The sequence below is a fragment of the Sceloporus occidentalis genome, unplaced genomic scaffold, assembly GCF_023333645.1.
Source record: "Sceloporus occidentalis isolate IW3139 unplaced genomic scaffold, rSceOcc1.0.p SCAF_1, whole genome shotgun sequence".
NCBI classification, from domain to species: domain Eukaryota; kingdom Metazoa; phylum Chordata; class Lepidosauria; order Squamata; family Phrynosomatidae; genus Sceloporus; species Sceloporus occidentalis.
The window spans coordinates 126890985-126914562 of NW_028316981.1; the positions used below are offsets into that span (position 1 = coordinate 126890985).

A 23578-nucleotide genomic window follows, 5' to 3' on the forward strand; every position below is an offset into this window, starting at 1 on the left:
AGGCTTTTAGTTTGAGGCAGTCTTTGCTGTGAGCTGGCAAAGCTGTCTTTTCGTGGCAAACAGGCCAAGACAACCGGAAAGGGCCTTTCTTACACGTTAGCCATTCAGTTACCAGGAACTAGTTAGCCAATTTAGTTACCAGAAACAAGTCAGCAAAATTAGTTACCTACATCAAGTCAAAGAATTCAGGAGCTGAAAGACCCTGCACCAGCTCCATTGAGAGAGGAGATCAAACCAAGATCAGACCCAGAAAGATGACACCCTGAAGATTGCTGAAAGTCTGTAAAGTATCTTTTATTTCAAGTTATTTAGAGCTGGGGAGGAGAAAACTCTTTATTTTTGTTCTTTACATTAAACTTCACCCTTTTTTGAACTTTACATTCAGCTTCAGAGCCTTTTTGGGTAGAAGAGTTTGATTTCACCAGGATACCGGCGTTGCACGCCCAAACCTGCCACCACCTTTAGTTGAGTGTGTCTTCACAAATTGCTTTATATTGAGTTTAAAATACAGAAATAGTTTGTATTCCATAAACTCAGCAGCAAGGAGAGGAGAGGAGAAAAGAGGAGAGGAGGGGGCAGAATCTTGCTCTTCCCAGTAGGCTCAAGCAAAAGCAATCTTCTGCAAGCTGTCATATGTTGTGAGTCTTCTTCATTAAAAACTTTTGCTATCTTGACCACACTTAGGAAATTATTGCATGGTCAGATAAGCTGGCTTACCTCTTCCAGCTTCAATTCTGGATCCAGGATGCCCCTGGATGTTATCAGACCTAAATCGCTGCCGATTTTGCTGCAATGCTGCTGCCCGGATGCATCTCAGGTTGAAATCTTGCTCAGCTGGCACCTTTTTGAAGTTAGGGAGCTTCTGACTTCAAAAATTGACTGGCTGAATGAGGCTACGGCCTGGGATGATATATTTTATGGCTCTAAACCTCACTAAATCTATTGGCTCTTTCCCAAATAACTATACTTTCCTTCTGGCTGTAATCTTAAATCGACTTACTTGAATGGATGTCCTTTTCAGATCAGAGGTATTTACAACAGTTTTGCTGGCACCATGAATCTTTATTTGCATCCAGCCAGGAATGGCTCCAGAGAAGGAACAAAAAGCTTGCCCCCTCCCCTGGTGTCCCTCCCTTTCTGGATTTTTGAAGGGAGGGCAGTGTTCACATATATAAATGCCTCCATAGAATATAATCTGGGTTGCTTGGGTGAGGAAAGTGCAGCTTCTGTGGTACCTGAATTCTCAAGGCCACTTTTGGAAGCCCTCTCCCCTGTTTATTTGTTTAAAAATTGATGCTGCAATTTGCAACCCAGTTCATCCCCCCAGAAGAATATTTTGCCCTTTTGGTGCCTCCCTCTGACATTTTCCCCAGGTGCTGCCACATTTTTCAGGGAGCCTAAAGCTGAGAAATCTGTCTATTCATTTATACTAAACCCCATGAATTTCAGAGAGTTTTCTCTGGCAAGGAATACTCAGAAGTGGTTTTGCTAGTTCCTTCCTCTTAAATATAGCCTACAGAACCTGCTACTCATTGGTGGTCTCCCACCCAAGTACTAAACAGATCTAACCCTGCTTACTTAAGGTGGCCAAGATGGGCAGGGACTGAGGAAGATTTTGTTTGTTTTGGTTTTTAGCATATTGCTATATTATTTTAGTATTTTATAGTGTGGTGTTTTATTGCTATCTTTTTATTGTATATGTTTTAATGTACTATTATTATTATTATTATTATTATTATTAGCTTCTAAGATCAGAACATGGCACCTTTAGGATATTTGCAGTGGTCCCTCCACATTCTCTGAGGTTAGGGGTGAAGGACCCCCATGAATGTGGAAAAACTGAAAATTAAAAAATGCTATTCTTTTTACCTAGGAGAACACCTCTATGAATCTCCAAGTCCTCCAGTGCAACTCTGTGGTCAACATCTGACAGATCATAGAATCATGCTGGAGGACCTACAAAGGCCTAGAGAAGAGCTTTCTCTAGGAATTTCTGGTTCCCTAGTACGATTCAATGGTCAATGTCTGGCAGAGGTGTCCTTGGAGGAGCTAGAAACCATAAATAAACCAATCCGAAGAAGTCAGAGCCACAAATGTGGAGGGCCAGCTGTAGAAGGCAGTGCTAAATGCCTGGATTTAAATCATTAGAAAGATGCTAATTTAAAAACAAAGCACTCAATGGCTTAATGTAAAATTTAGTTATTTATATTTAGGTATTTATATCCCGCCCTTCAGCCCTAATGGCTATCAGGGCGGCTTACATTTATTATTTTTTAACCAGACAGTTCCCTGCCCGCAGGCTTACAATCTAAAAGACACGACACAAAAGGAGAAGGGAATGGTGAGGGGGGAGGGGATCAGGTCCAGCATTCTTCTCTCCCTCTGAGGCCTGGACCAAGGCAGATGGACCGGAGGGAGGGCTCTGCTTCTTCCAGTTGCCTATGAGTCGTATAAAACAGAGGTTTAATTCCCACTACATAATAAACTGGTTTGCAAACTGGTTTGAAGTTATTTAAATGGCCCTTGTGCTGAATCCCTGACATGATTTCTTGAGGGGGGGCCTGGTGCTAGACCTGTTTAAAGCGCATATTCTGGATATGATGAATTCCCGCATCTTTTGCAATAAATCGATTCAGGGCTAGTGTGAGTGGGCTGAGGATCCAAATCTGTTCCCTGTGACGCACTCGTCAACTTGTGCACCATGGGTGAGGGTGAATGTGAGGTGGGCTTGCCCCTCTTCCCAAGCTTGCTTGTGGGGCCCATCTGCCCAAATGTGGCTGTTGCGGTGGCCGTGGCTGCTGCCGCTGCTTCTCTAACCACCAGTTCTTTCACCCAGGCGGGGAGTCCAGAGTACTTGTGCCCTCCCCCCAGGGATTCCCCTCTGAGCAACCCCCAGATACTTCAAGGGATGGGCGGTGGCACTGTGCTGATGGTTCAGAGAGGGGATGGCCTTCCTCTCCCAGAGAGGGCCAGTGGTCCCCCTCCGACAAGCTGCTGCCATTTCTGCCTTCTACAGCCACCTGTATCACCCCTGCCATGGAGTGGGGATGCAAGGTTAGATGTGGGGAGGGAACCTCTGCCACTGCAGACCCTTGCTCTTTCCTCAGCATATTGCCTGGACTGGAGTGTCGGGCTTGATGGGGAAAAAGAAGCCGCGGAAGAGGGCTTTGATTAGTACAAGTGTAGCGTGAATGATGCTCCGCTGCCGAACCAATCCATCAATTCGGATCGCAAGCTGAATTATTTGTAAGTGAGAATGAGGCCAGAGATGCTGATCATTGTTATCCAGTCACTGTTCTTATGACTAAACTCTGATTCCACAGACACAAAAGAAAAAAACCTGGACAATTATCATGTGCTCCAGTCAATTCAATATGAATAGCTATGCAGACCACAAGACTGGAGATCAGGGTTCAAAACCCCACTTGGCCAAGGAATGTCCACTGGGTGACCTTGGGCCGTTTCATTCAAAGGAAGGCAGTGGTGGAAACCCCCTTTGAAGAAGTCGTGCCAAAAAAAATAGCATGATAAGCTTGCCTTAGGGTTGCCATACATCAGAAATGACTTGAAGGTACACCCCACAAATTGGAAGGGAGGGGAACAACAAAGGCTACCAGTGTAGCAGAGTGTCCCACAGCGTCAAGCATTTTACGTTATATGCTGAGGTGTTAGGCAGGCAGTCCTAAAATGCATTGATTTCTTGGCAGATAGCTGGAGGCCAGTGCATTACTTGAGGGTCCTCAACACAAGCAAGTTTTTAATTTTGTCCTGTCTTTGAATTCAGTAATACAAAAGTTTCAGTTGGATAGGGGTTTGGGGACTGAGATGCAGTGCAGACACCTATGGGGCACATATGCAAGACTAGGTCATTTCTCTCCTCTGGAGATGCACTGCCTGCCCATAATTTTTCAAGGAACTGCCTTTTCAGCGTCCACAATGGAAGCTCATGATTTTTGCATCTCTTCATAACCAATTGTTTAAACTTAGTCCAAAAAGAGTTGACTTCGGTTTTCTCCAGTAATTACAATGTAATCACACAAATACATAGCTAGATTTCCCCCTTTTCACAGATTTTGTCGTAGAACCCCCTGCCAAAACGTATTCCTTCCATTCAGCATTTCCATTCTTGCTCTCCTACAGCTGAATGCTTCTGAAGAACAAGAAAATCATTAGCTGGTTTGTCAGTATAAATATGTCCACTCTTCCCTTGTCTCTTCTCTACTAAAGTTCACTTTTATACTGTGACCCTCTTGCTCTATGCCAGCTCAAAGAGGTCACAGTGCCTTTTTTCTTTATAGCTTAGCTTTTATGATCCAACTGTGTATTTATAAAGGATAGACACAGTACAATAAATTATTGTAGTACTACAAAGTACTACAAATTATCATAGTATTATACTATAGAACACCAATACAAAAGGCAGGTGCATACTTTAGAGGTGTCATTTATATGAGAGCAGGTTCCACTATAGCTCTGAACATTTTCTGAAATCCGTACAGTTGTTGCTCTTCTGCAGTCAATGTGGTGTAATTGTTACAATGCATAGCACAATAACACAGTCACTGAGGTTTGGACAAATCTCAAAAATAAGGACAATCTGCATAGTAGCCATTTATGTATTTATTTGCATAGTAGCCATTTATGTATTTATTTATTTTTTTAAAAAAGAAAACCACAAGAATAATACATGCACACATACGTATGTACTTAAAAAAACCCACCATATATTACATGTAGAAAACATTAACAACAATTTTCACTGGATTTCCACCACTGAGGTACTGTAGATGCCACCACACAATGAGAAATGTGAAGGATTTCACCTTCTAACATTTAGGAAGTGAGCCAAGAATCTCACAGTGATTCTGGCACTCTTTAGTTAAAAACAAACAAACAAAAAACAAATGTTTTCTACAAATGGAAGCTCCAAGAGCAACCTTAGCCTTTATCCAGTCTCCCCTGCAAAAATATAATTAAATAAGTAACTGCAGTATCGTTGTCTCATTCAGTTGGTCTGCTCTTGTGGGCTGTAGAAATACTTTGAAGCTCTGTGAAACAAAATAGGTCAGGTATGTGGCTCAGGCCACCGATACTATATTTACTTTTTAGAACTCTGTCATGCAGCTGAGCACTATACATAGCCACCTTCGCTCAAGGCAAAAGGCTTCAGTACAGGGGTGCTCTTCCTTTCCAAAAATGCCTACGAGTTTAATTAAACTTCTTGAATAAACCAGTTGGCGGGAGATACCACCGCATCAGCTTGTTGACTGCGTGCAATTCCAAGTAAGTTATTGCTTTGTTACACAACCTCTGGTGGATGTCAAATGGACATATTTTCGGAAGCTTTGATTTTGATTTCTAGTTTGAGTAAACAATATATCATAATTCTTTCCTCTTTTTTTCTTGGATCAGTGATAATGAATTGAGTATTTATCCTGTAACAGTGTTGACTTCAAATCTATTCATAGGATGCTCTAGGTAATAGGGAAATTAACCCAATACAGTTTCAAATTGGATGTATGTCATACTCTTTTTTTCTCAAGATTTGGATTTATTTGAAAACTGACTTCCCAAAGCACAGAATTTCTTTCTGCAATTCTATAAAGCTCTTTGTATATGGGGGGATATATATATATATATATATATATATATATATATATATATGGGGGATTCTTAGTCTGAAATATTACTAGCTTTCAAGCTTCCTTGTCTTTTATTGTCTTTTTTGAAATTGTATGTGGCAAAAGTGACTGCAGTGTTGTATCATCTATTTTATTTTATTTTCATTTTCATATCAGGTGAAGATGGGTATCCTGGCTGTCTTAATCCTCCCACTGCTTGTGGTTGTAATCAGTGGGATCGTATATATTTATCGGACAGTTGTTCAGATGATGTCAAAATCTGCTGTGCGGAGTAAAGTTGTAGTGATCACTGATGCTCTGTCTGGTATGGGCAAGGGTAAGTAGATGTAGCAAATTATTAATATCCTACAGTGTGACTGCACAAATAAATACACAAATGCACAAAAACTCACATTCTAGAACTCTGAATGGCTGTGACTGGAGACACCAGATATGTTTTCTGACATGTGAAATATCCAGAATCCCAAGAACCTTAATGTCCAATAAAAAGGAACAGAAGAGGTTTACTAGCATTCATGGTTGTAAATGAAAACAGAAATCCAAGGAGCATTGTTAAGAGGCTAAGAAGCCAATCATTCTGATTAGAAGCCAGGGTATGACGGGAACAATGCAACTATGGGAACATTAAAAAAACAGGTATGTTTGAGTAGAATAAATATTTTCAATTATATTATTAGAATCAGAGAATTGGAAGAGAACTTGAAGATCATCCAGTAGTCCATCCCGTTACTCAGTGCAGCCTCTCCATGCAGAAAGTGGCTAAGGAAGATGTTCTCCAGATTACTCGCTTTATTTCCATCTATCTATTTTTGGTTGTTTAATTTCCTTTTCTTTTCCACAACACATAATCTATATGTTGTTATCTTGGCTTGGGTATTGTTCTCCTGTGGCCTCTGCACTCTTCCCCTTTCATTGCATCTTGAAACCATTTCAAAATTCTGCAGAAACTGAAATGTTAACATTCAGGCTGTAATGTTTGGTCCAAATACCAAACAAATCACATGTTGTGAACATGAGCAACAGAAAAATGTACATTAGCAAATTATACATACATATATGCAAATCAGTCCACCTTGATAAAAAGATTCTGTAACAGAAATTGGGTCTTTTATTGTTGTGAAATGTATAGATTTATTTCTAGTGCCAACTTTTAGCGTATAGCTCATAGACAACATTCACATCTTACACAAAGCAGAAGTAGTGATAAAAAGTTGCTTTAGATATATTTTAAAAATCTCATCCTTACAACAGTTTCGTGATACAACCAGAGAAATGTGGGCAGGTAGATCCAGAATTAGTTGCAAAGCTGCCTCCCTCAAACCGTAAGTCTGATATGAAATGGAAGATTCTATTTATAGCAAGGTGGCTGTGCTGTAGCGGTGAGATCTAATTGCACATACAGTAACTATCAGGTGGCAGCAAGATGGTATAAATAGAACATTTCTATAATCTATTAGTTATGCACCAGTGCTGAGCTTTAAGTTCTGGGACCAAGAGATGATATGCAGAGGGTTATCGTGCAGCTAAACTGTTTGCTAGCCTTGGGGCTAAGACCTTGAAGAGGTAGCAGTGGTTCAGTTAATAGCTGGGTTTATAGCGACATGGGATATCAGGGGAATGGAAAGTGATTCATACCTCTGGTGGATGGAGTTCTCCATTAGGCCTGCTGCTGCTGCTGCTCTGTTGCCTGCCAGGCAGGTGGAAAAGAGAGCTGTCAATTGAGAAATCCTCATGGCTCATATGCACCACTTGGCAACTGCAGCTGGGGAGGTGCACAGAGTTATGGAGAGAGATCATTTGCATCAATTTTCTGAAGGCAAGAGATTTGCAGAGCTGTACCAAGACTGAAAGTGAGGCTGCATGTACACTGGAGAACTAATGCAGTTTAACACCGCTTTATCTGCCACGGCTCTAGGATTTGTAGTTTTGTAAGATGTTTAGCCTTCTCTGTCTGAGAGCTCTGCTGCCACAACAAATTACAAATCCCAGGATTCCATAGGATGGAACTATGACAGTTAAAGCAGTGTCAAACTGCATTAATTCTGTAGTGTGGCAGCAGCCTCAAGGATGTATCCTGTCATCTTTTTAAAAAGAAACAAAACAATGGATGATACCAAGTAGAAAAATATTTTGGAATTTGCTAATTCCATCTGAAGAAATTGTTGCTAGGATCACTCAGTGCAATGACTCATGGGACATTTTTTGGAAGATTAGAGTTGTACTCATTGGCTTTAGAAGTTTTGAGAGTAAAACACACACTTAGGTGTGCACACAGACACACAATCTATAAGAAAATGAATCCCATTTTGGGAGAAAGGTGCAATATAAATCCAGTAAATAAAGAAAATAAGGAAAATGTTGCAGCACTTCCAATAGGAGTACTCCTGTTCAGGCTTCCAGCCAGACAGCCGTGTCCTCCTCCAGAATATTCCTCCTGGCATCTAACATATATCAAACATAATTCAAACCTCTTGCTTTTTGGCCAAAAGGGCTGGGCAAACATTTGATAAGAGCCACACAAATGGGCCCAATGTGTTAAACCAAGCTCTAACAAACGTCAAACATTGGCAATGTTATTCAAAAAGTTATCCAAAAGGAAATTAAATTTTAATTAGTGTCATGAAAAATCATGGCTCCAAAGGATGCAATCCACAAACTGTTTAATCTCCTAAATGAAAGGAACTTTTCTAGAGTAAACTGGTTGTGGCTTGTAGTTTGTGGATCTACAACTCCCAGCATTCTTTAGCATTTACTGTGCTGCCTAGACAGGGCTGATATGATGTGCACTCCAACAGCATATGTATGGCTGTATTCTACCCACTCTTACTGTATTGGATGTGGGATGATTTGCTTATTGAAGCATCATGATTTTGAGACATGTTTAGATCAGCATCCTTTCTAGTTATTATACCCTGAAGTGTACACAGCACTGTAAAGGAACAGTCTGTAAACAAAGCTGTATGCATATTTATGCAATTTGTGGGTTGTGACCAGAACATATAGATTTCAAGATTCTGGCAAGATTCACTAGTTGAAATATATCCAATAGAGTGTGCGTGCTTGTGTGCATGTGTGTGCTGTTTGGTGGCAAGAGCGAATTCTCTATTTAACAAGAATACAGCTTCATTAACCTGTATTATTCACTGATTTTTTGTTTTGTTTTGCAGAATGCTCACGTGTATTTCACACAGGTGGAGCCAGGCTAGTTCTCTGTGGTAAACACTTTGACAAGTTAGAAGGTCTCTATGATTCTTTAACCAGTGCAGCTGATCCTACTGCAGTAAGTACTCTGTATAAAGATACAGCTTGAAGATCCATGTAAAGGCAATGAAATTGTCTTGTGTATGTCTCTCTCCGTGTGTATAATGCACAAGCAGAGAATATGAATGCAGTCGCCCCTCCTTTCTTGCGGACTTAGAATCATAGAATCCCTCATTTCTCACGGACTTAGAATCTTAGAATTGGAAGAGACCACAAGAGCCATCCAGTCTAACCCCCTTCCATGCAGGAACTCTCAATCAAAGCATCCCCAACAAATTGCCATCCAACCTCTGTTTAAAGACTTCCAAGGAAGGAGACTCCACCACACTCTGAGGGAGGGTGTTCCACTGTCGAACACACTTAGGGTCCACAGTCTTGAATATTCACGGAGGGGTAACCTCCGTTATTTTCAATGGGACACACACACACTCCGCGGCACGCCCCTGCGCACATTCGTGGGCACATGCCTCATTCAAGCCTATGGGGTTAGGTCTCCATTGTTGCAGAGGGGTCTGGAACGGATCCCCCACGAAAACGGAGGACTGTATGTATATTTTTAATAAGAATTTTACATAGAATTTCTTTTCTGACCAGCTTACATTTCAGGGCCAGCTCTACCATTAGACAAGATGATGTGGCTTCCTAAGGTGGTAGATCCCCAGCTGTTCCTCCATGGCTCAGACTAGCCCAGCCCCACTTCCACAAGAAACCAGTTAGTGCTTGTTGCTGGCCTTGGCTGCTTGGCTGTCTTTCCTAGTCACCTTCTCTCCATATGTTACAGGTCACATAGTCAGAAGTAGGTCTTCTAACTCGGGAAATAGGTCAAGAAGCTGCAAGGCCAGACCACCCACTGGACAGCAGCCCTTTAATATAGTAATAATAATAATAATAATAATTTATTTGTATCTTGCCCAGTCAACGAGGAATCCGGGCGGCTAACAACAGTGGAAGTACAATAAAAATACAATAAAAACAAATGAATTCCTTCCCAGCCCCCCAACTATATAAAGCAGACAATATCAATACAGTGGCAATCAATAGGAAAACATAAGAATGTTATAAATCAGGAGTAGGCAACCTGCGGCCCGCGGGCCGGATGCAGCCTGGCGAGGCCTTGGGACCGGCCCCAGCCCGGTCCTGCTGCCGATTGCCGCCGGAGCCTTTGGGGGGCAATTGTCTATAGAAGCCTCAGAAACATGCATTTATATTAACATTTTTTTGAAAATCAGAAAAATTTTTGTCCTCCATTTTTTTTTTAAAAAAAGTGTCTTCCATTTGAAAATTTTGTCCTACATTTGTCCTGGTTTATTTATATACTTAATTTTTTTAAAAAAAATATTTGATTATTTATTTTTTGGCTTCGGCCCCCCAGTTGTCTGAGGGACAGCAACCCGGCCCCCGGCTCAAAAAGGTTGCCTACCCCTGTTATAAATCAAACAAGGTTCATAAAAAACCTTTCCCCAACCCCTCAGCACAAGTTCACATCAAAACAATATTAAGCAAATTAAATATAAATAATATATGATAAAAAACATAGAAATAACAATTTCAGTATGTCAAAAATCATAATCTATATAACATAATAAACATCAAAAACTACAGTTTATCACAATTAATTTAAAAGCACACACACAATTATAACAGATCAAAGTTCAAAGTAGCAAAAACAGGTGCGTCCTCTTCTCCTCTCCCGAGCGAGGGACTGATGGGAGATAACCGATGTTATCAGGCAGGAGGCAGTCCCAGGAATCTGTGATCCTCACAAACACTGGCAGGCTGGGTGTTCTGAGGAAGAGACACAGAGAGTTTTTAAAGCTACCATGCTCTTCCTTTGCCAGTTCACAGCTGGTCATGTATCAATGTGGTCATGATTCAAGCTAGTACCATTGCTGCTGCCTTCCAGCATTATTTGAGTGCACTGTGGGCAGCACCAGAGAGGATGTTGACAGAGGTGTGTGTGCCAATCAGCCTACTCTGAACCCCCTAAGCTAACTCATGGCCTTCAGGTCTGGTGGAGCATGCTGTCTCATTCAGAGGCAGCAAAAGATGTTATTCTGGGCAGAGCTTGGGGGGGGGGGAGTCCTTTTTAGACTACAGCTCGCAAAAGTTCCCAGTAGCTTTCCAGGAACTGCTGTAATTTTTTCCATATACTGTACTGATTAGTGGTAAGAACTTCAAGATTCCTAACAGGATAGAAATTGCAAGGAATTTCAATTGAGATAAGAGATGTAAATTCTGTTAAGAAATAAAGGACAGAAGAAATTATAGCTAGAAGATGAGTAAAAGGTATCTAGCTATTGTACTGAGGACAGCAGCAACCAAGTATAATAAAACTCATATGCAAATGAAGAAAGAAATTTTGAAAAAATAGGGTTATGATCTTCGAAATCTAACACTGTGCCTTAAGTAGGGAACATGTACAATTAAGGCACAACATAGAAAAACTCTTAGTAGCAAAACAAGTCAATAGACCACATATTTGAAGACTAAGGTGTGTAAAATGAAGATATAGGGGTGTCATATGATGTCTAAAAAACAAACAAACAAACCTTGGGTGAGACATACATCAGCACAGCTGTGCACACTTTCTACAACAGTGTGCAACAAAATAATTTTAACACTAGGACAAAACATAATTTGCAAGCATTTTAAAGCAGGGCTGTTGTTGTGTTTTGATGCTATGGGTGTTGTTACTTTATCTCTTATGTTCGCCTTGCCTCTTTCTGACCTTTAAGGCCCTGCTACTTTGCTTTTATATTACATTATGGACATGTTGTTTTTATGAATTGTGTTTTTATTCTAGTATAGCACCACTGAATCTGTCAGGAGGAAAGGGAGTATAGAAATATTTTGAATGAAATCAAAGGAATGATACAGTCTTTTTGTAAAGAGTTAGCTTTCACAATGAACATTTTGTTGATGCAAACAAACTCAGGCAATCATTCCTGGATATGATTAAAGTGGACATGAAAAGTGACAACTGGGCAGTCTTGTGTAGAGACAGCAGAAGTGCCCAGAATTCCTGGAAAAAGCAGCACTTTAGTCAAAGGATCTACTGCGAATTTCTTGGATTGTACAGTAGTTTTCAGTAATGTTCACATGAAGTAATCCCTAAATTCAGTTTACATCAGGCGTGGGGGCAGCATGTAGTCCTCCAGATGATGTTGGACTACAAAACTCAACATCTTTCAATGCTCTCTATAGCAGTTAGGCTACATGTTTATCCTACCCTGGTTTAATTACTTTGCAGTGATCTAGTAAATTCTAGTTAGTATATTGTGTGTAATGTGGGCAGTTGGTTGCTATTATATGTTCCTCTGCGGGGTACTTGCAACTCAGGAGGTTGTTCACCATTTTTCCCTTCAAAAATATGTAAACACAGCTCTGACTTACAAGTATGGCATACAATAGTAAAAAGGTATTGCAGTAACCAAGTATTTTATTTTGTAGACATTTACACCGAAGCTTGTCCTACTAGATCTTTCTGATGTAAACTGTATCCAAGATGTGGCTAAAGAAATCTTAGATTGCTATGGATGTGTGGATATACTCATCAACAATGCTAGCACTAAGTTGAAGGGAACAGTACAGAATATCTCACTGGAACTTGACAAAAAGATTATGGATGCCAACTATTTTGGGCCTATAACACTCACCAAAGGTATCTGGAACTATGCTTCCTGTTATTTCTCTTGAAAGATGGAACATTGGATGGGTCACAATTTTGCTGTTTACTCTCTTGGGGAGGGGGGTGTTTGGTACATTTTAGGCATATCTACACTATTTACTAATACACTAAAATTGTATTAGTTTATCTGCATTTGTTGCAGGTTTCCCCAAGTATCCTGGGAATTGTACAGGTTGAAGCTCACTCTCCAGAAATGCTTGAGAACAAAGGTGCTTTGGATTTTGGATTTTATTTATTTTGGAAAACCTGTATTTGCATATATGTATATAACAAAATACCTTGGAGGTGGGACCCAAGTCTAAACACAAAATTCATTTATGTTTCTTATATACCTCATACACATAGCCTGAAAGTAATTTAATACAATATTTTAAATAATTTTGTGCATGAAAAAAAGTTTGTGTATGTTGAGCCATCAGAAAGCAAAAGTGTCACTGTCTTGGCCACCCATGAAAAACTTTTAGTGTTTGGAATATTTTGGATTTTGGAATTCTGGATGAGACTCAACCTGTACTTTGAAGACACTAGTGAACATTCTCTGTAAGTGATCAGTATCTTCCTGAATGTTATCAATAGTGCAATATTCCAGTAATGGTTACTGTGTCTTATAATGGGTGTCAATTGTCCAGTTTTGCTTGTGTTCCATTAAAATCAATGGAAATTAAATATGTTCAGTATCAGCTGAACTCATTGACTATTAGTACTACATGGGATGTGCTTCCACTCAGCCAAATCTTGGATTTCTGCATGAAGATTTGGATATGGATCTGACTTGAATCAGGTAGCCTTTAATGTGGTCTAAACTAAAGTGAGCCATTTACCAAATTCCCCAAACAGGGCCTTAACTGAACCAGAGCAATTAGCTTGAGCTCTGCAGCTTACTGGGTAGATCATGTGAAAGGCTGCAAGTGGGCTTCTTCTGCCAAGAGCCCACCACTGTTTTCACAGACCTCTGGAAGTTGGAACTAGCGATTCTGTGGCCAAGCTAGCCAGGTCTCTCTTGTGGAGTGTAGGTTTTACTCCAGTCCTGTTGGGGACACTATGAATGGATCCACCCATGTTCCTCTGGCAGTCTGGCTTTGAATTCCTCCCCACCTACCACCCTCTGTTTCAGGCCTGCATTTAAACAATAATTGAGAAGCACCAGCACACTAGGCATTGTGAAATACAGAGGTGGCAAAAGCTTGTGATCTGCAACAGGTAAACAAAATTTTGTTTCCACTGAGGAATATATCCCAGGAAAAAGCAGTTGCTGTTCACATTTCACTCTGGTAGTAGCTAGCTTCAATTTCAGAGCTCTCTTTCACTCAAGTTATTTAAACAGAACCTGGATAACAATACAGGAGAGTCAGTCTAGTGGCAAAATACCTACCCTGAGCAGTGGCCCATGAAGAGGTCTGGCAAGGTCCTTTTCAACTGTATGGCTGCATCCGCACTGCAGAAACAATCTAGGTTGACACCACTTTAACTCCCATGGCTCAATGTTAGGGAATTCTGGGAACTGTAGTTCTATGAGACATTAGGAACCACCACCACCACCCCCATTATGGGCATGGGAAGGGGCCACTCAGGGCTGCACAAGTCTGAGAAAAAATGCATTTTACCGCACCTCAAAGTGTCCTCTGACCGAAGCAAAGGACACGCCTCAGTCCTGAATGGGAACGGCTTGGCACCGGGCGACGAAATGGGGCCAATTTGAAGACACTTTGAGGTGCAGTAAAATGCGTTTTTTCTCAGACTCGTGGCCCCCAGCATCTCCTTCCCATGCCCATAACGGGGGGGAAATGGGTCTGATAAGGTCTTTAGCCTTCTCTGTCAGAAAGCTCTGGTGCCACAACAAACTACAATTCCCAGAATTACATGTTACTGAGCCCTGTCAGTTAAAGTGGTGTCAAACTGGATTATTTCTGTGGTGCGGATGCAGCCATAGATCTGTTTCTGACTACACTTTGCTGTTATTCCTTGTCCTGCAGGTACTTACTTCTAGTCTACTGCATTTTTTCTCAGTCCTTATCTGTTTAATGACATGCCACTAATGTTTATCTGCTGTGTGCTATGAGTTGATGTCTTACTAAAATCCCTGAGTGAGGTGGACAGTGTTTAGTTGGAAGTCTAGCACTCAGTGAAGCCCACAGTACACTGGATTGATCCCCAGAGTTTCTTCATTAGTTTTCAGCTATCAGCTCTTCTACCACTGTGCCCTATTTGAGAGGTTCTGGCAAGCCACTAAAGAATAGCACAAGATTCTAGTATAAATGTAACTATGACCCACCATTTTTTGTGGGCAATTGCTTCAGAAAAAAACTCACACAGAATAACTGCAGTGTCTTAAGAGTCATTTTAATATGACTTCTTTTGTCTGAAAGCATCCCATGTTCCCTTGTAGAGTACAAACAACTCAGCAATGTCCTTCTCCAAGGAGAACATGGTGCGTTTTCAGGCTGATGGACACATATACATAGAATTGCACAACTAACTGCCTACAGCTTTTAAAGACGTTATTCAAAATATGCATGCAAGTGGTTAATTCAGATCTCCACAGAGAATCTGAACTCTTGTAAAACATCCACAGTCCTCATGCAAAAAGGCAGAAATATGCAACAGAATAAGAAGACAAACTGTAGTACACTGATACAGAAATATGCTTTGCAGGCAGAAAGTCCCAGGTTTAATTCCTGCATGATCCCTTAAAAGATTAGGGAGTAGTTAAAGAGAGCCTGAGGCTGTGGAGAGGAGTTTATAGAGATGATACTGGTCTAGATGGGAAAATAGTCAGTTTGGCTATAACTTGTAATTGGCTGTTTAATAATAATAAAATTGGAAATTGAAAAATAGCCTGTAGTTTTAAGGCAGTTTCCTTTGTTATACCTCCATCGGCTCTAGCAAGGCAATTTTTCTGTTCTTATGCTACCTTTGTTCCCTCCCTCCCACTTGTGATTTTGTTTATCAAGTGTATATTTCATGTGCAGCTTGTGGACCAAGCAGAGAGCTTCATCCTTCCACCATTCTGGATGAGCCGTTTCCCTCTCTCCTGAATCCATGAGCCACCACTGATAAATTGCAAACCTTTGAGGACAGGATAGAAATAGAGTACTGTTTTGGCACTGAATACAATTTTAAAGGTAAACAAAGTGGCAGTGCCAGTCCATTACTGACTGTTCAAGGTATTGGGTTAGCTGTATTTCTGGATTCTTTGGTCCATATAGTTCTGTGATACTATCCTCAATGATCTATAAAACCTTAACTGTTATGGAGGCAATGAAAAGAAAGGAGGGAGACTAGAGTTAAATAAGATATACCCTTTCCTCTGGTAGCTGAAACTCATACCATTTGCTTTCTTCCATCTTCTCCTCAACCCCTACCCCCACCCCACTCCAGCTCTTATTCCCAACATGATCTCCAGGAGAACCGGTCAAGTTATATTAGTCAACAACATCCAGGGGAAAGTAGGAGTCCCTTTCCGTGCTGCCTGTAAGTTTACAAATATAGTAGCTATACAGTATGGACTGCTTAATATGGTTACGAATGGTTTTCAGAAATCCACTCTGTTTAAGTCTTCGACTCTTAGGCCCTTTGAAGAAAAGCAGGTCCCATCTCAGCCACATGCCACAACATAAATATTTATCAGATGTCAGAAACTGGCATTACTGTGGTACATTGCATGCAATAGTAATGTGAATTGAGTTTAGATTTGTAGGAGGGTCTGTCTGCATCTCAGATGAAGCATAGGAAGATAACTTACTGTCTGTTGTTACTGTTAGGGTTGTTACTGCTGATGGTTTCAGGCCTCAGCTGGCCTTTATACTAAAATTAAAAAGTTTATGTTCCTCCTAAGAGCCTGTGTCTGTTGTTAGTGGAAGCCAAAGAACAGACTGAATCTTTGATACAACACTGACAAATATAGCTATTGGCCAAGTATTGCCTTAAGTATTTTCAGCATAATATGCCACTGATAGGCTAACAGAAACATTTGGATGCATTCATAACATAACAGAAACCAGGGTTCAAAGGAACCTTGGCCTGTCATGATGAATACGTAGTGTGCTAAGCAGTAGCACCTTTGAAACTAATTGAGTGAATAAAGTTGTAGCATACGTTTTCGTAGACTTGATCTACTTTTTCACATGCAATCAAGTCTTCAAAAACTTATTCTACAACTTTTTTCACTCAGTCCTAAAGATGCTACAAGATCTTTTTGCATGCTCTTCCAGATTAATACAGCTATGTCTCTGAATTCTACCTCCATGGAAATTATTGTGCTAGTGCAGCAGCGGTTAAACAAAGCACACAGTTTTACTCCATGGTTGGTTTACCATCAGCTGCCTGCATGATAGCACAAGCCCTGGATGCTTTCTTTGGTTTGCTGTAAGGGAACATGCTAGATATGGGAAGCTGCCCACTGCCAGACAACTGAAACCCAAATACAGAATGAAGCTGTGATTTGGCAAGCTTCTTCTGGGCAAGTGGAAGAAAAGAATCAGCATGTACTAGCATGCTATTCTTGTGGAATCCTGGTTTCTTATGCCATATGAATACACATATTATAAAATTTTAATTTCTGAAAATGTTGCAAGATAAAATTTTTGGAGGATCATGGGAGGGGGAAGGCTCATTGTAAAATGGGATGGGGTTTGGTTTTTGGTTTTTTTTTTTAATAATAATAGGGTGCTCTACAAGACACATATTTTATACTCTGGGGTTGAAATTAGCTGTATTGTTTAAAAGATTAAAAGACTCCTAGGAACCTTCACATCTATTTTTAAGTATATGGAAAGAGACGAAGCCCAAGTGTTAGAAGAAGACTAAGAGTTCAACATAGCTCTGCCTGTAAGTCCATCTATCCATCCTATTGTCAATAATGCTGTCTCTGTTTTGCTCCTAGATGCTGCTTCAAAGCATGCTGCTCTGGGGTTCTTTGACTGCCTGAGGGCAGAGCTGCAGGAGTTTGGTGTTTGTGTCAGTACTGTGACTCCAAGTTTCATATGTTCATACAATGCTCAGCCACAACCTAGCAACTTGGAATCCTCCATATGGAAATGTAAGAGAATAGCATGGGGATGAAGGAGCTTGGGACAAGAGGAAAGACCAGAAGGATCATAGAGGCAAAGGAGTAGTGAAGCTGGAATAAAAAGGAAATAGAGGAGGCACATCATAGGGGTCCTTCCTGTCCAAGGAGTGGGAAGAGACTGAAAAGACTCTCCATTAGGATAGTGGGCTATAGTTTACTACATATATGCTGTAGAGCTTATCATGCCACATGTGGGAGCAGCTGCAATCCAGCAACATTGTGGACTATGTATTCCCCATCCATGCTTTAGTAGAAAGATTATAGCCCTCTTGATATTGTTGAACCGCAGCTGCTCTCATTCCTCATGACTGGCTAAGATGGCAAGGGCTAATCCAAGCTATAGTCTTACAATAACTGAAGGGTGACATGTTCTTCACCTCTGTTCTACATCATGCAGTATCATCAACTTGTGATGCGACCAAGGAATTAGTAGCAATATTTTTTCAGGGACTTAGATGTCATATGGTCAACCTATAAAGGAGTACTGTTTTCTGTCCTGCCCTGGTGGGTTTGGGCAAATGGACAGCTGTTGTAAGCACAATTGTTTTGAGCTTCATTGCTCTTTCCCCACCTGGATGATAGCTCTGTATAAAGCAATTGCTGTCTCTACCATAAATGGTGAGAGAAAATACATCCTATATTTCTAGAATGTGTCTATTCTTACAAAAATATTGTAATCCTTTGAAATAAGCAAAAATGTTTGTGGTTGCCGGTTCTTATTCAATAATTCCTCACCATTATAAAATTGTTTCCATACTGATTTTATTTTATTTTAAAATCTATTTTATTGTAAATGCTATGGGGTTCCCCTTACCAGCTCAGTCACCAATGTCATATCCACCAACATTTCACAGATAAAAATTATAACATGTGTGGCTAAGCAACATTGGGGTACAGTCAAGATGGTAAACGTTACTAATGAAGACAAACAGATAAGCTAGGAGAGGCTGCAGCAATTTGCTTTTGTCTAACCATATTGGGGAGGGCATGATTCCATCCCTCCTCTCATCTCTGTGCTCCTGAGTTAACTGAGTACAAACTCCTTTTGCACTTTGAACTCAGCAGCAATTGAAGTAAGCTGAGAACAAAGGGGGAAGGGGAAAACAACAGAAAGAAACTGGGACATTTTAAAAGCAGATGAAAAATTGGAATGACAGATGAGTAATCAGGACTGTCCCTCTCAAATTGTGACAGTTGGAAAGTATGCGATGTTAACTTTTCAAAATAATCCCTTAGATAATTGTCTAGAGACTAAAAACCACTTGTGATCAGTTTTGATAAGATAAAAGGACAAAAGGCAACAGTGGGTGGGTAGAGCACATGCTTTAATATTTTCTTCTCTGTCTGTTTTGCAGTTCTTTGCAGAAAACTGGCCTATGGTGTCCACCCAGTTGAAGTGGCAGATGAAATTCTGAGAACAGTGAACAGGAAGAAACAAGAAGTGTTCATGGCAAATCCTATTGCAAAGGCAGCTGTTTACATACGCACATTCTTTCCAGAGTTATTTTTTGCTGTTGTGGCTGCAGGAGTTAAAGAAAAACAGAAAATGGAAGATGAAAAATGATTGCATCTAGTCCATCTATCTTGGCAATAGGATTGCCAGAAGCTTTTTATTTTATGGGTGGAACTATTGACAAGCTCAAGGTGGGGAAAGATGATAGAGCCCCAGAAGAAATGGCAAAACATTTCTGAAGATTTGGAGGCAGTGGAGTTGGGAAAGTTATTGCACTCCTGGATTACAATCCCCAGGGTGTTTTATGAACCATCAGAAATCTTGGGGTGTTGCTTGGTTTCCTAGGAATTACAGTTAGCAGACAGTTAACAGAAGGTATAAATCAGCAAAGAGGATATATGCTCAGTATGTTGGCTGTTGTGCTCAGAACAGTTATAGGGAAAGACCTAAATGTGTGTCTGCATGTGCCTTCAAGTATATAGACCACAGCACCTAGTATTCATTGGTGTTCTCCCAGTTCAAGTACTAGGGCTGATTCTGCTTAGCTTCAAAGCTCAGACAGGCTCTGGTGCCTTTAGGGTATTTAGGTTCCTCAGAGACCTATATAGATGTGGATAAAATGGGGAGACTGAAGTACCATTAGGAATTTGAGAAATGGAGACTGGAGAAGAGATGCAGTGTCTGGAATGAGTGTATGATGTTTGATAACAAAGTGTTGTTGGGCTCAAAACAGAGATGGAGAGAAGATTCTCAAGAGAAGGAGGAGAGAAGATTCTCAAGGGAAGGAGAAAAGAAGTGGCATGGAAATATATGATATTTTGGTGGTTTAGTGCAGGTATCCACATGATTATTATGAGAGTCTCTAGCATGTTTTTAGCCAGAATACCTGGGGGGAGCATTACCTCAGGTAGTGGGAATGCACCAGGGCTTTGGTGGGGGCCATTTTTCCTTTGCCAACTGGCCAAGAACCATGCACCAAATGAGGGCAGGAATTGTGTGAAATTATTATGTTAACCCCCCCAAACAATATTTATTATAATATTCATTTTCATTGTTATAGGAAATACTGTTCATCATTGCTCCCCAACCAACTCCACTTGTTTTATTTTCTTTATTTTCTTATATTTACTTTATATTTATAATTTTCCCTACCTCAGGAGATATATTCCAGCCACCCCAATCCACTCAGAATAATTTAACTGTAAGTACTTGTTATTAAGAGCATTCATTAAAGATCAGTTAATCAGGAGAATCACATCACAAACTTTAAATTCACTTTTATTTATTTATTTTTAAACCTTTTTCATGACTTCACTCACTTGGCCTTTTAGACTTGGGGCCAAAACAGACTTCAGAAATAATCCAGTTTGAGATTGCTTTAACTGCTCTGGCTGAACGCTAGGGAATTATGGGAACTGTATTTTAGTGAGCCATTAAGACTTCTTTAGTTTTTTGTGGGTTTTTCAGGCTATGTGGCCATGTTCCAGACATTTCGCCAGCATCTGTGGCTGGCATCTTCAGAGACTTATTTGTTAGAGAACTCTGTTACCATAACAAACTACAGTTCCTAAAATCCCCTAGCACTAAGCCAGGGCAGTTAAAGCAGTCTCAAGGTGGATTATTTCTGCAGTCTTTTGGCCCTTGGTGACTTTCTAATGTCTAGTAAGAGAGCTATAAGAATTGGAGGTAAAGGAGAGCTTTGAAAAGCCCCCAAAATGACTTTTAAAATACATTTTAATTTATTGCAGCAAAACTCAGTTCACTCTATAAGGAAGCTTTTGTTGTGATTTGTAGTGGTTTGGTAATGGTAGTCAGTGGTTTGTTACCAGTTTTGGATGACAAACCATGGTGGTGATTCAGTTTGATTATCCGATGAGAGCAATAGTAGAAAATATAACTCAGTAGGCACAGAGGTCAGAGGTGTCTACTGACAATGGAAAACTAATTCACAGACTGGGTCACCCAACCACAATCAGTGGCTCAAATTATGAAGGAAAAGGAAGGATGCTCCCCAAATTAAATCTACAAGGCCCACCTCTTACTTTTATAAAAAAGGAAATGTATTAGGTATAGTGCCTCATGTAGCCAGTGTGAAGTGGGGAAAAACACCATGTTTCATCAGTATAATTTAAAGTGAGGGAATCCTGTCAAGCTGTACCATGTTATGGACAGAATTCAAAGACATAGCATGTCAGAATGTAGCATTATGCAAAGGGGTCCTTGAGACTGAGAAGTTTTTGTAGCATAAGGTTTCATAGGCTGTGTTTGCTTTATCAGATGCATGGTGCCTATGGACACCACATATATGGCAGTGCCTATGAACAGATATTTATACCAATGAAAGGGTGGGTTGTGTATGCGAACAGTAGTTGAAATGGAAAACCTGTGAGTATGATGATGGGGTGGCAAGCTGAGGTTTAACTAGGGTCCAAAACACACTGGAGAAATAATCCAGTTTGAGACCAGTTTAGCTGCCCTGGCTTAATGCTAGGGAATTCTGGAACTAGTTTTGTGAGACATTTAGCTTTCCCAATCATAGAGTTCTGGTGCCACAATAAACTACAGCTCCCAGGATTCCCTACCACTGAGCCAGGGCAGTTAAACAGTCTGGATTATTTCTGCAGTGTGTTTTGGGCCTTTGACTGTAGATATTAGTTAGGGGACAAAAGTGGGGGAAAGTATTTTGTATAAAGCCAAGAGGCAGGAGGTTTTGGACTGTTATATGATACTAGCTTGGACCAACAAAAGAAACGTGATAAATAGGATATGAGCGCCTACTTGTGGCTGGGATGTTAATTACTGTTATAATATGTACAGTGTGTCAGGGAACCATTATCCGACTGCCTATAGGCTGGAGTTTGGGGATTATCCTCCAACGCTTCACAAATGTTAACTGGGACACATATGGCCAAGCAACCGCAGTGTGGTCAAGATGGCAAAAATTATTAATGAGGGAGAACATACAAGGAGGGGCTGATGCAATTTGCTTTTGTAAACTGACTAAGGAGGGCAAGATTCTGCGTGAGTGCAAATTACTTTTGCCCTTTGAACTCAGTTTGCAGCAGCTGAACTAAGCCAGAGGACAAAAAGGGAAAGTGGGAAGAGAAGAGAGAAACTGGGACGTTTTAAAAAGCAACTGGAAAAGTGAGACAACAAAGAATTAATTGGCATTATCCCAATCAAATCAAGAGAGTATGGAAGGGCACCCAAAACTTTTTTAAAAAACTATTTTCCTCTCCTTCCCTTCAATGGAGGGTCCTAGACAAAGGAAATTGGCCCATGGGCCCTCTGAAGTTGCCCATTTCTGCCACAGGGGAAAGGCTTTAAGTACATAAATAATAAATCCTATTATTATTATTATTATTATTATTACTACATATTGATGCAACAGGAATCTGAGAGGTGTTGGAACAGACATGCATTACATGTAACGTGAAGGAAAGAGGAGTAAATGCATTCTTTATGGAAATGTTTACATGCATGTGCGAGGAGAGTGGCTGAAGTAAAAGATGGCTGTTGTTAGGCTTGTGTTTACTAGAGAAAGTCCAGGTGTTGGTGTCCAAATGGTAGACATGATGAAGGAATAGTTGTTACCCTTTCTCTATCCAAGTGAAGGTATGGGACTAGGGTTGCCAGAGTGAAGGGCTGGATCTAGGGTTGTCTGTTTTTTTAACAGCTGTACAAAAGAGGGTAATTCAACTCGTGTTCAACACCTGTTCAAATTCTCTCTTCAATGTGGTCATTAAAGGGACAGGAAGCATTGCCGGTTTTTACTCTGGCAACCCTAGATGGGACACGCACCTTCAAAACCTTCCCTGACTCCACTGCCTCTTCATCTACTTCCCCTGGGTTCATTAGCTACAAATTATAGTAGATATTGCTACCTTCTGAAAGAATCTTCCACCTCTAAGAACACAGTCACAATCTCTACTGTCATTAGGCAAACCTGGAAGAAAACTCTTATGCACCATGATTAAAATTTGAGAGAATATGTTGATTGTGTTGCCCTTTCTTCTAGATTTCACAACCAGCAACCCTGCCCTGAAGAGAGATAAATAAAACACTTGTTTCAATTATGTACATTTCTGTTTTCTGTTAATAGCTGAAGATGGTGGGAAGAGGATCCGTATTTTTTGCACATCAGAGGTTACACCATACAATGTCAGGAATATGGAGCATTTTTTCCTTCTGCTGGAAGTGTTTCAAAACTGTCTTTCACTTTACTTCCTTTTTGCCATATACAGTGGGGCCTTAGTATCCACTGGGGTTTGGTTCCAGGATCCACCATGGACACTAAAATCTGTGGATGCTCAAGTCCCATTAAATACATTGGAGTAGTAAAATACTGTCCCTTATATAAAATGCCAAAATCAAAGTTTGCTTTGCCATGGATAAAGAATCTGGATAAAAAGGTCAGACTGTACATCATTGGCAACCATTCATCTATATTTGTAAAAGTGGCAAGA

At 40.5% G+C, this 23578-nt stretch overlaps 1 protein-coding gene across 1 annotated transcript; it reads left to right on the forward strand.

Annotated features, from left to right (window-relative positions):
• Nucleotides 1–5127: 5127 nt before the first annotated feature.
• Nucleotides 5128–23180, forward strand: LOC149322109 (dehydrogenase/reductase SDR family member 7C-like). The gene is made up of 7 exons (XM_089534743.1): nt 5128–5283; nt 5799–5958; nt 8810–8922; nt 12354–12564; nt 15970–16062; nt 17474–17629; nt 19015–23180. Exons 2-7 carry the CDS (start codon nt 5805–5807, stop codon nt 19221–19223), a joined length of 936 nt encoding a protein of 311 aa, XP_089390869.1. The 5' UTR covers nt 5128–5283; nt 5799–5804; the 3' UTR covers nt 19224–23180.
• The last annotated feature ends 398 nt before the right edge of the window (nt 23181–23578 follow it).

Coding starts and splice junctions, on each gene's coding strand:
- LOC149322109 (XM_089534743.1), top strand. CDS start 5,805: ATGGGTATCCTGGCTGTCTTAATCCTCCCACTGCTTGTGGTTGTAATC. Junction 12,565..15,969: donor GCCTATAACACTCACCAAAG/GTATCTGGAACT, acceptor ACCCCACTCCAG/CTCTTATTCCCAACATGATC. Junction 16,063..17,473: donor AGTCCCTTTCCGTGCTGCCT/GTAAGTTTACAA, acceptor TTTTGCTCCTAG/ATGCTGCTTCAAAGCATGCT.